General features: G+C 38.7%; 1 gene segment (V, D, J or C); it reads right to left on the bottom strand.

Annotated features, from left to right (window-relative positions):
• Positions 1 to 4594: 4594 nt before the first annotated feature.
• LOC119805710 lies at positions 4595 to 5265 on the bottom strand. The segment is given in 2 exon segments: positions 4595 to 5016; positions 5217 to 5265. Coding segments are annotated over 2 exon segments (471 nt in total).
• Between the last annotated feature and the right edge of the window lie 12459 nt (positions 5266 to 17724).

Genomic DNA, 17724 nt, shown 5'->3' with positions numbered 1-17724 from the left:
GAAAATTAAACATCCATTTATGTAACAATCATTTCCCTTTTATTTTGCATTAGTTCTATAATTTTATACATCCAATATTCATGTATAAAATGTTGTTATTTCTGATAAGCATATTCAAATCTCCCTTTCCAACTGCTAGCACACCATCATAATTGAGAGGAAAACAGCACATGGATTAAAGAAGTTCCAAATCTCAAGTTCAAGAATGTGACAGATAAGTAACTTCTCCAGTGTCTGATAAGTTGTCATGTGCTCTCCTTTGCTAAACCTTGTTCTTTGCTTTTTGACAGCTGCAATGAGCTCAGATTGTGCTTTCATATCATTTATTGCTGCTCATTCAGATTGGACGCATGGAGATTGAAACTTACAATTATTAATTATGCATTTTACAGTACATAAGAGGTAAGCATGGAGTCTAAAAGAATAAACTTCTCATGTTCTTTTTTCGTGTGTGATAGAAAAAGTCTGACAGTTCTTCGTTACTGCTTTTCCCACAAATGTAGTTCCAACCACGGTGCATTAGATTGCTTGAGCTGTGATAAATGTGAACTAATTCCAAACCTACTGACTGAAAACAACACATATTAATTTGTTTGAAGCTTTGAAGCCAAAAATTCTAATACTGATGATGTTGTACTCATGGGATACAGCACCCTCTTCCACGGACACCACTGTAAATGAAGGCCCAGGGAAGACATATTTTAGCCTACAAGTCAGCATAATGGGAACAGAGGATGTTGTCATTTATTATGATGTAAAATTCATGCAATCTCTACCTATAGGAAAATAGCCTAATGTGCAAACTTCCCTACTTAGTAACTGCTATTACATGTTACTTTACTTTGGAACATCATAGAAAAATTGACTGAAATTGTATGAGAGAAAGAACAATGAACCAACATATGACTGTTGAGTTTTATATACCATGAGTAGAAAGGCTTCACCCAGGCAAAACCTTAATTGTGATTTTTTTCAGTGACTGATGAAAGTTTCCTGTATATATTAAATGATTTTCTGGCTAGTCAATCTATTGAATAAAAAAAATTGCACTTTGAAAATAGTATTATGAAGATCTTGATTAAGGAAGCAAACTAAAAAAATTGTAAGGCATACATGGTGAGACAATCACACACATATATTTTTTTAAAAAAATCTCTGTTACACAAGTTCTTCTTTTTAAAAACAAGATTTCTAAAATAACATGGTCGAGATGTGCAGTGAAAAGACGTAGCTCAGATCCTGAACTGTAGTGAGCAGCAACTCCATGGAGGTTTTTGTTTATCCCTGGAGATCTGTGTGAGGAAGCTCATTACTCTCTTAAAGAAATAGGTTACAGTATCATTGAGGGTTAAGTCTGTCTCAGACCCACTGCCACTGAACCTAGCAGGGACCCCAGATGCTAGGTCAGATGCAAAAGTGATGAGGAGCTTGGGAGGCTGTCCTGGGTTCTCCATTGGTTTCAGTTCATATAACTAATGCAATATTCCGTGACACTCTTTCTGACCCTACAAGAAACAGTGGCTTTCTGCTCTAGAGATACAGGCATCAAAGTTGGAGACTGGGTCAGAACAACGTTGCCTGTGGAACCTAAAATGCTAAACACACCTTGCTGTCACAGATTTACTGAAGGCATTGAATGTAAAACCCTCATGTATGTGGAATATATAACAGCAGTCATGAGCTACATTCTGTGAAGCCATAAAATAAAATGGAAACCTAACACTATTTAAATGCTTTAATTTCAATAATCAGAATATCTAGTCATGACAAATAATGATAGCCACAGTGATTGTTCCCAGCACTACAGCTTCTCACTTGGAACCCAGAGTAGCAGTACCCAAACCAGGAGACAATTGACCCCATCTCTGAGAGCTGGAATAAAGGCTGCTTCTTGTGCACTGACAAACTGCCTTTGAAGATGTTCTGAGAAATCTGTACCATAGCTAAAGTCTCAATATGCAAATTGGCTAAGATAAAATTTGACTTGGTGCTCAAACAGCACCTGCTCTTGTTTCATCCTATGGCAGTTAGAATTAGCAAAGAATTCTCTAGAACATTCTCAGTAGTGTACACCAGGTGGCATTTTTGGCTGACCATTTGGAATCTTCACTTTCTGTTATTCTTAAATACCAGGTGAGGATTGCAATACAATTATTCTGCTTGCTCTAAATAATGTGGATTATAGAAGCACTGTGATCCCTCTGAATTAAACATTTAAAAAAGTTATTTTTATATTTATTCAATATGTATATGTGTTTTTCTGCATATACCACATTTGTGGTTCTTGTACTTGGATTCCAAAAAGGTCATCGTGTCCCTTGGAACTATTTTGGCAGATGGCTGTGAACTGTCATGTGGATCCTGGGAACTGAAGAGTGTAAGGCCAGGAAGAACTCTTATCCACTGATCCATCTCTTTAGTTTAAAATAATTTTATGTCTTATAACAACAACATATTTTGCATTTGAATAGATACTTCTCAACAAGAGAAAATAATTGGATTCAATAAGCTTGAGAAAAAAGAATATGTTGTGTGTTCATATTAGAAAGGGAAGTTGGCTACACTAAGAGGCTTTAATCTAAATGTCTTCAGGAGTGAAAGAGGTAATTACCTGTGAGAATAGAATGAAGAATGAGACTGGAAATGTAAACTTGTAATGAATAAGTATCACTGAGAATAAGGCAATTCTCTCCATCTTCTCCCTCCAAATCCAATGCTGAGTCCATATGAAGTCTTCACAAATCGAGGAAACTATTACCCTCAAACCAAAAACATATCCCCAGAATCCATAGTTCCTGTCAATCAGCATCCAGTTTCAGAGCCCTAGCTTGGTGTGTGGATAGAATGACAGACATTCTGTAAATATCTCTTCTATGAAACCCAAGGAAGACAAGGATGCTGGGCTGTGTGTCCCTTTGGACACTAAGCATACTATCAATTCCACACAGGACTACAGCTTTTAATAAAATCCTCAGACTTCCTGGACTTGATGCTCTTTCATAATCAGCATTTCACTTCTCTATGGCACCTGAACTGGAGGTACTGACAATGTGAGGGCAAGATGGACATTTCTGTTTCCAGGTATTTGACAGATAGAAATGTCTCAGACACTGACATCCTCACATAGTATCATTATAACTCAAGAGATTGAGTGAACCTCAATTGGGAGCATGGGACAGGGGTAAACAGAAGTCCAGAGGGCAGGAAGTTAAGAATAGAAGGCATAAGGAGAACATGAGCAGATGGGTTGGTTAAGATGAGGGAAGGACAGAGAGGGAGTGCCAGGAAAGATATATTCTGAATGTGTAAACCATTATTAGGTAGCATGAAACCTAGAACCAGGGAAATTCTCAGGAATCCATAAGGATGACCCAAGCTAAAACCCTAAACAAGAGTGGAGAGAGTGCCTAAACTGGTCTTCCCCTGCAATCAGATTAATGACTATTATCATCACAGAAACTTTATCCAGCAACAGATAGAAGTAGTACCTCTTAACAGTATTAACAGCTAAGTAATAGGCCGAGTTTTGAGAGACCAGGCAAAGAAAGAGAAACAATAATATTAGTAAAGGGGTCATGACCATAATGGGCATACCCACAAAAACAGCTAACCTGAGCTAGTGAGAGCTCAATGACTCTGGACTGATGGTGGGAAAACATGCATAGGACCAAACTAGGTTCTCCTAATGTTGATAACCTTTGTGTGTCTTGGGTAGATTGTGGGGACACTGGCTGTGGGATGAGGATTTATCCCTAGTGCTTGAACTGTCTTTTTGGAGCCCATTCTTTTTTAAGGGATGTCTTGCTCAGCCTAAATATAGGGAGAAGGCCTTGGTCCTGCCTCAAAATGTTGTGTCAGCCTATGTTGACTCCCAATGGAATGGCTTACCTTCTCTGAGGAATGGATGGTAGGTAGAATAGGAGGATTGTGGGTTTAGCAGGAGGAAGAGAGGGAATCGGAACTGGGATAGATATGTAAAATAAGAAAAGGACATTTAAATAAATAAGCTAAAAGACAAAAAAAGATTTTAAGGGGCAGCAAGATGCATTGGGTGGCAAAGACACTTGACTTTTATCCCAATACACAAAGGACAAAGACAATCATGGCCAAGTGTCCTCTGACCTCCACAACTATGCCATGTCAAATATATACCTAGAAACAGGCCCACACATATACACGGACAAACAAACACACACTCGCATAGACACTCGCATAGACACAGAAAAGACTACTTAATTAACTAAAATGTAACAAAAATAAAATAACTTATGGAAAGGGAAAGAAAAAAAAGAAATGTAGCCCAGTAAGAAAATAATATATCACCACAGAATCCAGTAAAATAGCAAAAATATTTTTCCTACACTCAAAACCTTTGCCATCATCATTGTTTCTGGCCATAGTATCTTGAGTTTGACACTGAAAGTCCAGAAATATAAAAGATAAATTCCTCCTATTCAAGCAGCAGAGTTTGTGGAATAAAAAGATAGTATTGAGTTCTCTGCAACATTTAAGTTAAGGTATTTTCATACCTAATGACATAAGAGACATTGAATCCTTCAGTTTTGCTGGGCTCTTCAAACATTTACATCACCATTCAAACACACCAGCCTCCAGCAGCAGGGGGAAGTGTGCAGGTCCAGGGCTGTGTGGTGCAGGCAGCTGGTGAGAATCTCAGAGAGGCTTTTGTTAGAGGCTGAAACACTGTGGGAGGAACAGCATAATGCTGCATACAATAGTATTCTGCCAGATCTTCAGCCTGGACACTGTTGATAGTAAGAGTGAAATCTGTCCTAGATCCACTGCCTGTAAAACGATCAGGGACCCCAGTGTACCGATTGGATGCCAAGTTGATTAGTAGTTTAGGAGCCTGCCCTGGTTTCTGCTGGTACCAAGCCAAGAGGTTATATCTACCAGATGAAAGACTCTGACTGGACTTGCAGCTGATGGTGACCTTCTCTCTTGCTGACACAGCCAGTGAGGATGGAGACTGGGTCATCACAATATCTGCAGAGGCACCTGCAATCAGCAATAAGACAATGATGATGCACAATATAAAAAATAAGATATAGTACTAGTCAGATTTTGTCATTTAATATCCTTTTAATGTCATATTGGCAGAGAATTATTAAGACATATTCTATCATAACACACATTGTAAATTTCTTATATACAAAGAAGTGACTCTAAAAAGATGATAATACTTGTGAATTTCTCACCAGACACCCAGAGCAGCAGGGACATGATAGCCTGGATTTGTGACACCATCTTGCTTCCTCTGTCTCTCTGGTGTATCTCAGTTCTCACTCAAAGAGCTTACTTAGTTTATAAATTCTAGCAGGTTGGGTTGAGCTGGAGAAGCCCATGCAAATAAGTCACCAAATACATAAGGAAATGTCTGAGCAGTGTGTGAGAGTAGCTGCTGTCAATCAACAGGGGAAAATAACATCATGGGAAGTGTGAGAAATCACTGAATGTTATCATCTTACAGGATTCAAACATATATCTATTAGGCACTTTAATAACAACTTTGGTTTAAAATCCATGATATTTTTAAATCAGTTTGTTTGAAGAAATGTTAAGATGCTATCTCCACCTACAGTACAATATCCTAAAATGCAACACTTCCAAATAGTAACTTCTATTACATATTACTTAATATTGGACCATCATAAAAAAGTGTCTGAAATTGTATAAAAGGAAAAATGATGGACCAACATATTACAGATGAGTTCTACACACCATGAGAAGAAAAGCTTCACCCAGGCAAAACTTAATTGTGTTTTCAGCTCCTTAATCTTCAGACAAGACTTATGGAGCAGAATAATAAGCCTTCTCGAATCTCTTCTTAATAAATGGATTTGATTGAAGGTAAGGAAGTTCCAAGTATCAATAACCTGGGTTCTTCTGAAGTTGGTTAGTGACTTCTACATGACTTTTGTAACTTGTGAATTCTTATTATATTTGGCAGTGAGTTAGAAACCATAGTAAAAACATAAAATCATTTATTTTGAATGGTAAATTAAAATAAATTAATTTTAATAAATTAAAATGAAATCATGAAAGTGACAATAAATATTGGTAAGACAGAGCAGAAAGAACAATCAGTACAAGCTACTGGAGGGACTGCAAACTGGTTCTGATGCTCTGAACTTCTGTATAGAGGTTTCTCAGAGTAACATCAAATCACCATATGATTTAACTACTTCTGCACTATGTAATTTTCTGAAACAAATGTAAATGATCTTAAAAGATACATGTTTTTACATACATGTTTCTTACTGCACTGTTCACATAGTCAGAATTTAAGTCAACCCAGTATCTTTCAACAGATGAATGGATAATAAAAAGGGACAAATGTGCAAAGAAGTTTATTCAACTATAATAAAAATCACATGTGTCTTAACTTTTTCTCTGTGACTTAATATATACATTTGAAAATATATACATCACCTGTGCCCTGACATTCCATCTGAACTGGTGAGTGAATGCGGACCCTGGGGCAACCTGCCCTGGAAGAGAGCACAGATCCCCTACCCCCACTTCCCTCTGCAGGCTTGTGTCGGTTTCTCCCGTCCCTGTGTCTCCCAAGTTTTCCCTAGTGTTCTCAGGTGTCCTGCTCCTGTTCTAAGGCCATCCACCCAGAGGGGTCAGACTCTGGCCTCCAGGCAGGTCTGAGGATTCCTGCAAGGGAGTGCAGGCTTCTTCAGATTGTGACGAAAGGAATAGGTCCTCCTCTGGCACAGGGGAGATCCAACCAGTTTCAGTCACAGCAAAGATTGGTCTAGGACACCAAACGCCTCCGGGCTCCTTTTGAAGGAAGAGATGGGCAGGTGCCAATGCAGGAGGTCCTCCAACAACATGAAAGGCAACATGACATCAACACAAGCCAGACATCCCGAAACAACAAGAATTGAGCACCCTACCCCAGAAGATATAGAAGAAACCGACCTTAAACAGTACTTTATGAAAATAATAGAGGACCTTAAACAGGAGGTAAAAAACTGCCATAAAGAAATGGAGATGACAAACAAAAAGGTAGACGAAATAAATAAATCTCTCAAAGATACCCAAGAAAAACAAGAAAAAGCAATCAAACAGGTAAGGGAAACAGTACAAGACCTGATAAATGAAATGGAGGTATTGAAGAAAACACAATCTGAGGGACGACTGGAAATGGAAACTCTGAGTAAACGAACAGAAACTTCAGAGACAAGTATTTCAAACCGAATACAAGAGATGGAAGAAAGAATCTCGGACTCTGAAGATACTATAGAGGAAATAAATTCACAGATTAAAGAACTAAACAAATCTAACAAATTCTTAACACAAAACATTCAGGAAATCTGGGACACCATGAAAAGACCAAACCTAAGAATAATTGGGGTAGAAGAAGGAGAAGAATTACCACTCAAAGGCCCAGAAAACATATTCAACAAAATTATAGAAGAAAACTTCCCCAACCTAAAGAAGGATGTTCCTATGAAGGTACAAGAAGCCTACAGAACACCAAATAGACTGGATCAAAAGAAAGCATCCCCATGCCATATAATAATCAAAACACAAAACATACAGAATAAAGAACAGATATTAAGAGCTGCAAAGGAAAAAGGTCAAGTAACATATAAAGGGAAACCTATCAGAATTACACCTGATTTCTCAATGGAAACCATGAAAGCCAGAAGAGCTTGGATAGATGTGCTACAGACACCAAGGGAACATGGAAGCAAGCCTAGACTATTATACCCAGCAAAGCTTGCATTCACCATTGATGGAGAAAACAAGATATTCCAGGACAAAAACAGATTTAAACAATACGCAGCCACAAATCCAGCCTAGCAGAAAGTAATAGAAGGAAAATCACAAACCAAGGAGTCCAACAATGCCCACAATAACTCAGGCATCTAGCGACCCTTCACCAGCACAACTAGAAGAAGGGAAACGCACAAACTCTACTACTAAAAATGACTGAAGTTAACAACCACTGGTCATTAATATCACTTAATATCAATGGACTCAATTCACCTATAAAAAGGCACAGGCTAAGAGACTGGATACGAAAACAGAATCCAACATTTTGCTGTTTACAAGAAACACACCTCAACCACAAAAACAGACACCTACTCAGAGTAAAGGGTTGGGAAAAGGTTTATCAAGCAAATGGCCATAAGAAACAAGCGGGTGTGACCATACTAATTTCCAACAAAGTTGACTTCAAACTAAAATCAATCAGAAGAGATGGAAAGGGACACTTTATACTCATAACAGGAAAAATCCATCAGAATGAAGTCTCAATCCTGAATATCTATGCCCCTAATATAAAAGCTCCCACTTATGTAAAAGAAACACTTCTAGAACTCAAGGCAGCCATCAAACCACACACACTAATAGTTGGAGACTTCAACACTCCTCTCTCACCAATGGACAGGTCAATCAGACAGAAACCTAACAGAGAATTGAAAGACTTAATGGAGGTAATGAACCAAATGGACTTAACAGACATCTATAGAACATTCCACCCAAATAGGAAAGAATATACCTTCTTCTCTGCAGGTCATGGAACCTTTTCGAAAATTGACCATATACTTGGTAACAAAGCAAACTTCCACAGTTACAAAAAAATATTAGTAACCACCTGTGTCTTATTGGATCACCATGGATTAAAATTAGAATTCAACAACAATGCTACCCCCAGAAAGCCCACAAACTCATGGAAACTGAACAGTCAACTACTGACCCACACCTGGGTCAAGGAAGAAATAAAGAAAGAAATTAAAGTCTTTCTTGAATTTAATGAAAACAAAGACACAACATACTCAAACCTATGGGACACAATGAAAGCAGTGCTAAGAGGAAAGTTCATAGCACTAAGTGCCCACTTAAAGAAAACGGAGAAAGCACTCATTGGTGACTTAACAGCACACCTGAAAGCTCTGGAAAAAAAAGAAGCAGACTCATCTAGGAGAACTAGAAGACTGGAAATAATCAAACTGAGGGCAGAAATCAACAAAATAGAAACACAGAAAACAATCCAAAGAATCAATGAAACAAGAAGCTGGTTCTTGGAGAAAATCAACAAGATTGACAAACCCTTAGCCAAACTAATCAAACGGCAGAGGGAGAACACGCATATTAATAAGATCAGAAATGAAAAGGGGGACATAACCACAGACACAGAGGAAATTCAGAAAATCATTAGATCTTACTACAAAAGCCTGTATGCCACAAAATTGGAAAATGTAAAAGAAATGGACAGTTTTTTAGATAAATACCATATACCAAAGTTAAACCAGGACCAGGTAAATGCTCTAAATCGTCCTGTTAGTCGCGAAGAATTAGAAACTGTTATCAGAAACCTCCCTACCAAAAAGAGCCCAGGATCACATGGTTTCAATGCGGAGTTCTACCAGAACTTCCAAGAAGACCTAATACCTATACTCCTTAAGGTATTTCATAATATAGAAACACAAGAGTCACTGCCAAATTCCTTCTATGAAGCTACAGTTACCCTGATACCTAAACCACACAAAGACTCAACCAAGAAAGAGAATTACAGGCCAATCTCACTCATGAACATTGACGCAAAAATTCTCAATAAAATACTGGCAAACCGAATCCAAGAACACATTAGAAAAATTATCCATTACGATCAAGTAGGCTTCATCCCAGAGATGCAGGGCTGGTTCAACATACGAAAATCTATCAATGTAATCCATCATATAAATAAACTGAAGGAAAAAAACCATATGGTCATCTCATTAGATGCTGAAAAAGCATTTGACAAAATTCAGCACCCTTTTATGATAAAGGTCTTGGAGAGATTAGGGATACAAGGGTCATTCCGAAATATAATAAAAGCTATTTACAGCAAGCCGACAGCTAACATCAAATTAAACGGAGAGAAACTCAAGGCTATCCCACTAAATTCAGGAACACGACAAGGCTGTCCACTCTCTCCTTATCTCTTCAATATAGTGCTTGAAGTTCTAGCAATAGCAATAAGACAACATAAGGGAATCAAGGGGATTCAATTTGGAAAGGAAGAAGTTAAACTTTCATTATTTGCAGATGATATGATAGTATACATAAGCGACCCCAAAAACTCCACCAAAGAACTCCTACAGCTGATAAACTCCTTCAGTAACGTGGCAGGTTACAAGATCAACTCCAAAAAATCAGTTGCCCTTTTATACACAAAGGATAAGGAAGCAGAGAGGGAAATCAGAGAAGTATCACCTTTCACAATAGCCACAAATAGCATAAGATATCTGGGAGTATCTCTAACCAAGGAAGTGAAGGATTTATTTGACAAGAACTTTAAGTCTTTGAAGAAAGAAATTGAAGAGGATACCAGAAAATGGAAGGATCTCCCCTGCTCGTGGATTGGGAGGATCAACATAGTAAAAATGGCAATTCTACCAAAAGCAATCTATAGATTCAATGCAATCCCAATCAAGGTCCCATTAAAATTCTTCACAGAGATTGAGAGGACAATAATCAACTTTATATGGAAAAACAAGAAACCCAGGATAGCCAAAAAAATCTTATACACTAAAGGTTCTTCTGGGGGCATTACCATCCCTGACTTCAAACTCTATTACAAAGCTACAGTATTGAAAACAGCTTGGTATTGGCATAAAAACAGAGAAGTTGACCAATGGAATCATATAGAAGACCCGGATCTTAAACCACAAACCTATGAACACCTGATTTTTGATAAAGGAGCCAAAAGTACACAATGGAAGAAAGAGGGCATCTTCAACAAATGGTGCTGGCATAACTGGATGTCAACCTGTAGAAGAATGAAAGTAGATCCATATCTATCACCATGCACAAAACTCAAGTCCAAATGGATTAAAGACCTCAATATTAATCTGAACACATTGAGCTTGATAGAGGAGAAAGTGGGAAGTACTCTACAACAAATGGGCACAGGGAACCATTTCCTATGCATAACCCCAGCTGCACAGACTTTAAGGGCAACATTGAATAAATGGGACCTCCTGAAGTTGAGCAGCTTCTGTAAAGCAAAGGACATTGTCACTAAGACACAAAGGCAGCCTACTGACTGGGAAAAGATCTTCACCAACCCTGCAACTGACAAAGGTCTGATCTCTAAAATATATAAGGAACTCAAGAGACTAGTCGGTAAAATGCCAATTAACCCAATTAAAAAATGGGGCGCTGAACTGAACAGAGAATTCTCAACAGAAGAAGTTCGAATGGCCAAAAGACACTTGAGGTCATGCTCAACCTCCCTAGCTATCAGGGAAATGCAAATCAAAACAACTTTGAGATATCATCTTACACCTGTCAGATTGGCTAAAATCCAAAACACCAATAATAACCTTTGCTGGAGAGGTTGTGGGGTTAGGGGTACACTCATCCATTGCTGGTGGGAATGCAAACTTGTGCAACCACTTTGGAAAGCAGTGTGGTGGTTTCTCAGGAAATTCGGGATCAACCTACCCCAGGACCCAGCAATTCCACTATTGGGAATCTACCCAAGAGATGCCCAATCATACAACAAAAACATATGCTCATCTATGTTCATAGCAGCATTATTTGTAATAGCCAGATCCTGGAAACAACCTAGATGCCCTTCAGTGGAAGACTGGATGAAGAAACTGTGGAATATATACATGCTAGAATACTACTCAGCGGTAAAAAACAATGACATCTTGAATTTTGTATGCAAATGGATGGAAATAGAAAACACTATTCTGAGTGAGGTAACCCAGACCCAAAAAGATGAACATGGGATGTACTCACTCATAATCCGTTTCTAGCCATAATTAAAGAACATCGAGCCTATAAATTTGGGATCCTTGAGAAGATAATATGAAGGTGAACTCCCAAAAAAAGATATAGTAATCCTCCTGGATATTGGAAGTAGACACGATTGCCAGGCAAAATTGGGAACTTGAGGGTTGGGCAAGACTGGACCAAGGGAAGATGGGGAGAGAAAAGTGTGAAGGGGAGAACGGGGGGAGCTCAGAGGAATGGGGTGCTTGGGAAATAGGAAGGGTGGATATGGGAGCAGGGAAGCATATATCTTAATTTAAGGAGCTACCTGAGGGTTGTCAAGAGACTTGACCCTAGAGGGGTTCCCAGGTTTCCAGGGAGACGCCCCCAGTTAGTTCCTTGGGCAGCTGAGGAGAGGGAGCCTGAAAAGGCCAGTTCCTATAGCCATACTGATGAATTTCTTGCATATCACCATAGAACCTCCACCTGACGATAGATGAAGAAAATGACAGAGCCCCACATTGGAGCACCGGACTGAGCTTCCAAGGTCCTGATGAGGAGCAGAAGGAGAGAGAACATGAGAAAGAAAGTCAGGACCGTGAGGGAACCTCCAGCTGGCGACAGATGGGGAAGGTGACTGAGCCCCACATTGGAGCACCGGACTGAGCTCCCAAGGTCCTGATGAGGAGCAGAAGGAGCGAGAACATGAGGGAGAAAGTCAGGAACGAGAGGGGTGCGTTCACTCATGGAGACGGTGGGACAGAACTAAAGGGAGATCACCAACTCCAGTTGGAATGGGACTGATGGATCATGCGACCAAACCCGTCTCTCTGAATGTGGCCAACAGCGGGGGCTGACTGAGAAGCAAAGGACAATGGCTCTGGGCTCTGATTCTTCTGCATGGACGGGCTCTGTGGGAGCCTTCTCAGCTTGGTCGATCACCTTCCTGGACCTGGGGGGAGTTGGGAGGACCTTGGTCTTAGCATAGAGTGGGGAACCCTGATGGCTCCTTGGCCTTGAGAGGGAGGGAGGGGAGGTATGGGTGGAGGGGAGGGGAGGAAAGGGGGAGAAGGAGGGGAGGGAAGGGGGAGGAGGAGGGAAGGAGATGGAAATTATATCAGGATATAATTGGTCAATCCAAGTAAAAATACATAGGACTTGCTTAATTTTGAAGCGAATGAATATGGTAAGTCTTTCTCACAAAAACCTCATTTTATATACAAGGAAGTTTTCACTCAGAGTTTTAAGTTTTGCTAAGACAACACAGCTTAGAAAAGGCAGTATTTATTTCTAGTATTACCTGACCCCAGAACCTCACCTCTTTTATTCCTTACTACTCTGACTCCCCCACAAACACACATCAAGCCTGTCCTTTGAAAAGTCAGACAGCTGGGTGGTGGTGGTGCACGCCTTTAATCCCAGCACAATTGAGGCAGAGGCAGGTGGAATCCCTGTGAGTTCGAAGCCAGCCTGGTCTACAAGAACTAGTTCCGGAACAGCTAGGACTGTTACACAGGGAATCCCTGTCTTGAAAAAATCCAAAAAAAAAAAAAAAAAAAAAAAAAAAAAAAAAAGAAAAGAAAAAGAAAAAGAAAAGTCAGACAGAAATTTCCTTTTCTGCTAGGATTTACTATGTACTGAGATTTCAATTTATAACAGCAAAATTATAGTTATGAAGTACCAATAAAAATAATTTTATGGCTGGAGGTCACCACAACATGAGAAACTGTATTAAAGGTTCACAGCATTAGGAAGGCTGAGAAGCACTGCTCTACAGAAAGGACAGACACTGCTGATGTTGTCAGACAAAACCCAGTTATGTTTGTCAACAGCCCAGGAAACCAAGACTTCATAAAGGGAGATTAATGCCATCAAATCTTTCACTCAGACATACACCTGGTTATACAAGTGGCCTTTCACATACAGTCACCAAAATCTAGCCTCCGGAGAGAGAGGAGTGAAGTATTTATAATGCTGTTGAGAGTGTCACAGCCTTCAAGATACACAGATTGGAGACACATTTGAAAATCTGTCCCCTGCCTTCTTCTGAGGACTTGCTGATCTTCCAAAAGAGGTTGGGCTTGCTCTTCATGATTGGCCTGCTTAGAAAAAGTGCTAACACTGTGGATGCTCCCTAATTGTTTTCTCCACTTTGAACAACAATAACAAAACCTACCTGCCATATTGAGCCATTTGCAGTCATATCAGAAATAACAAAAGGTCCCCTTAGGTTTTAAAACCATACAGTCAGATATGTTTTCTGTTAATTTGACTTCTAAGAGAATGTATAAAATCGGAAAACACAACTAAGCAAAAGACTGGATTAACAGTCTTGTGATCTGACAAACTGTGGTCAGAAGCATTGGCCATCGTGGCTTCTGAATTATTTCTCTAGAAAGAGGAGACAGACTCCAGCAATGGCGGTACTCCTCCTGGTGAGACCAACAGACACTGTTTATTCTATAATGAGGAAAGCATAGTGTCTCCCTCCTTATATCCTATTATACTCAGGTTTCTAAAGAGCTGGTGTCTGATAATAAAAAAAAGGCAAATGACTGGTATTGAAATGATTTTGTTTGATTATTTAAACATCTAAAAAATATTTGATTTCTCTTGAAAGCTGGCACACTTACACACTCAGTAATTTCTAAACCGCAGAGATGCTAGGCGTTGTGAGTCAAAGAACCATGCCATGATCTCTTTAGCATTCTTTTTGTGGCCTAACTGGTTTTTTATAATAGGTGATGTCTTCTGCCCTGAGAAGAGAGGTACCTTAACACACTTCACAACGTGACAGAGCTGCAGGGAAATCCTATTGCCAAAAGCCAGTTTCTAAGCAACAGCACCCTCTCAATGTGTCACAAAGTCTGAAGCCCTTTGGCCCCTCAAAGGAAGTTCCTTAGGTGTCTTTTACACATTGAATGCTTTGTGATAGTTGAGGCCTGCTGGCTGTCAACTCCGTCCCTTAAGGGAACTTGACAGATCTTAAAAAAAATCAATTTTAAGCTCACATGCCCCAGTGGGTGCCAAAGCCACTTCAGAGAGCCTGAAAGATGGCTGAGTCGACAGGATTTGACTTCTCGAGGTAGAAAGGTGACAAACTCTATCATGAGAAAGGGGCAGCTCCGGGCCTCCGAGGCCTAACCTGCTCCCAGGATCTCAGGCCTAGTGTTGTATTGAACCTATTTATCTCTTTCAAGGGCCTAAGGTACCACAGGGAAAGAAAAGTTGTTCAAAAAATGCTGGCAGAATTCAGGGGTGTAAATGATGAATTACTTTTCATCAGCTGAAAGGAAACATACTCCGGAACAATACTGAAAGGGAGCAAGAGAGGCTGACCCCCTGCCTCAGAGCAGCCAATATCTTCATTCAAGAAGACAACCATGAAATTACACAGAAAATGGGATTGTCATGAACAGCCCCTTGAAATCTCAGTATACAGTCATTACTGCATGGGAAAAAGCCTTCATCCACACATCATAACTTGTAACAGACAAGGAAGGTGAAAAAGGAGCAGGAAAAAAAGGCTGTGGAGTTCCAGTAGGGATGCAGAAAGCATTTGTGGACTCCCACTCCCCTGCATCCTCCCCGGTCCTTCTGCGGAGCTTTTTATGGAGTCTTAACTTTGTGCTGAGTGATTTCTTTTCTTCTTAGCTACTATGAAAGAGATTGAATGGATTTTAGAAAAATAACAGAGGGAGAAATAGTTGCCTTTATATTAATAAGACCTTAGTGCTTTAAAATGGGCTTATTTAATAAGTCTGAAAGCTGTTGTGTGATTACTATTCTAAAAGCTTACAAGATCTATTACCTAACTAATGTAAAATTCTTCTACATACTTTCAACTTTGTAAGATAAGCTGATTTTCAGGTCTGTCTGTGTATTAATCAGAATACGGAAAAGTCTTATCAAAATATAAATATTTTATATACTTTTATCAGTCAAAACTAGTAGGAATACAAAAAATACTAAAATGAAATGTTTCAGCTGTGTGTTTACCTTGCAACCCCGGCTATTTTGTCTACCAAGTTTAACTAACTGTGCATAGGGTTTGCTTTAGTCCTGAAAGTTTTATCCATTACACTAGCTCCTACCTCTATATATTCCTTCCAGTGGTTAAAATGAGTAACCCTTATGAAAAATCCAAGTGACAAATTTTGTCACACATGAATTGGAAACTATGACTTAGCTGTGAGTGACGAACTTCTTTCAACAGGCAATGACGGGGGGAAGGCAAATTAGAAAGTGTTTTAAGACTAACCAATTCCTTGGAAAAGTTTTATATGATTCTATGGGATTTTGAGTTATTCTCTATAGTCACTTAGTCCCAGATCTTTACTCATAATTTAACTTAACATTCAATATTGTAACAGAAAAAAAAGCAAGCTGATTGGATGAGTAGAATTTATTTGTACTAGGCATTAGCTATTGATTTTCAAGTGAACAATGTAAACTTAACCTCAATAGACTTAAATAGGTATTTTCTCAGGGGAGTATTTTAGACATTAAAGTATCTTCCTTTACTTGTTTTCTGTGGTATATGAGAAACTGTAGGAGACAGAGGTGTCAGGTAATAACTGTGGGATAATTCGTTCTGATATAATGGCAGAATTTGTAGGACATGCTTCATTCCCACTCAAAGCATAAGATAACAAATGCAAAAGAATGAAAGGAATGACACACAGTGAAAGTCACATTTGGTATAGAGCTATAGCAAGGTTGTGCACAAAATACATTCTATGTATACTTGAGCTTAATCTTAAGGTAGCCAACGTGTCCCCAGGCTGAGCACACACAAACACAATCCAATGATTATGGTTTCCAAAGTCAACATCTTACAATCCAAACTATTAGTGTAGGAAGTGTAGTTTATCTCAGATATAACAAAGGATGCTTAGGAAAAAAATCAGGATTTCAACTACAATGATTAAAAATAACTCCTTTAATGTTATCAGAGAAGTCAAAACATCTTTCAAGTCCATGTGTCCGGCCATGCACGTATTGAACTTCCTTCTAAATCCTAGGAAAATACAGTGGTTTAGCTCTCTCTTCTTAACCTTTCTTTATTTTCCACTAACAAACTTTAAATTATGTCTTTGAAGCTATTTTTATAGATTCGACTGGAAATAGTGGAGAGAAAAGTGTAATGGGTAAATTTGATAAAACTGTAATTTTCAAAGACTGACCCAGGTGATGTTGCTTATAGTAAGGAGCATTTTCTTCCTTGTGGACTCTCTTTATAGGTTTTGATTAGCTTTTTCTAATACTGTGCAAGTATGCATATAAACATGTTATAAATTCATATTCACCCATGATCGCTGTCTCCATCTTATTCTCTGGTTATTTTATACCTGTGCACAATTTATTTTCCATATGGAGATATTAGATCCTATTGAGAATCTATTTTATACCTAATGGCTGTTATATAACTGCAATATCTTCAGTAGTATAAGACATTGCTCTGGCTTTAAACTATTTAATTACTTTCAATAAAGAATTGCATTTTATAAATAGAAAAAAAATAAATAAACCATGAGAAAAAAAATTCTAAAATTTAAAAGTAAAAAAAAAAGAAAAAAAAGAAAATATATACATCAATATATACATCAGAAAAGACTCCCTGCATATGTGAATATATAGTTTTTTCCTGCATTTGTGAATGGAATTCAGCCAACTTCTCCTCATCCAGGCTCATTAAGAGTAGTCTTGAAATCTTTTATATCCTTGAAGTTTTTCTTACTGCATGTCCTGTCAATAACTGTGAAAGTTATTAGACAGCGTGTCAGGGTGGTATATGACTGGTTGGTTCAGGACATTTCTAAAGTCAAGGTAATCTTATGAAACTTAGTGGAACCAAATTAAAATAAAAAGTTTATACTGGTCTTATAACGAGATGTTTTTGAATGCCTGGATGAAAATTCAGCCTTGACAACACTTTGACTGTAATCTGTAAGAGCCTGAGGAAATGACCCAAACATAGCC

Source organism: Arvicola amphibius, unplaced genomic scaffold (assembly GCF_903992535.2).
Source record: "Arvicola amphibius unplaced genomic scaffold, mArvAmp1.2, whole genome shotgun sequence".
In the NCBI taxonomy this organism is placed as follows: Eukaryota; Metazoa; Chordata; class Mammalia; order Rodentia; family Cricetidae; genus Arvicola; species Arvicola amphibius.
The sequence above is the reverse complement of the archived record's forward strand: the minus strand, read 5'-3'. Positions and strand labels throughout refer to the sequence as shown.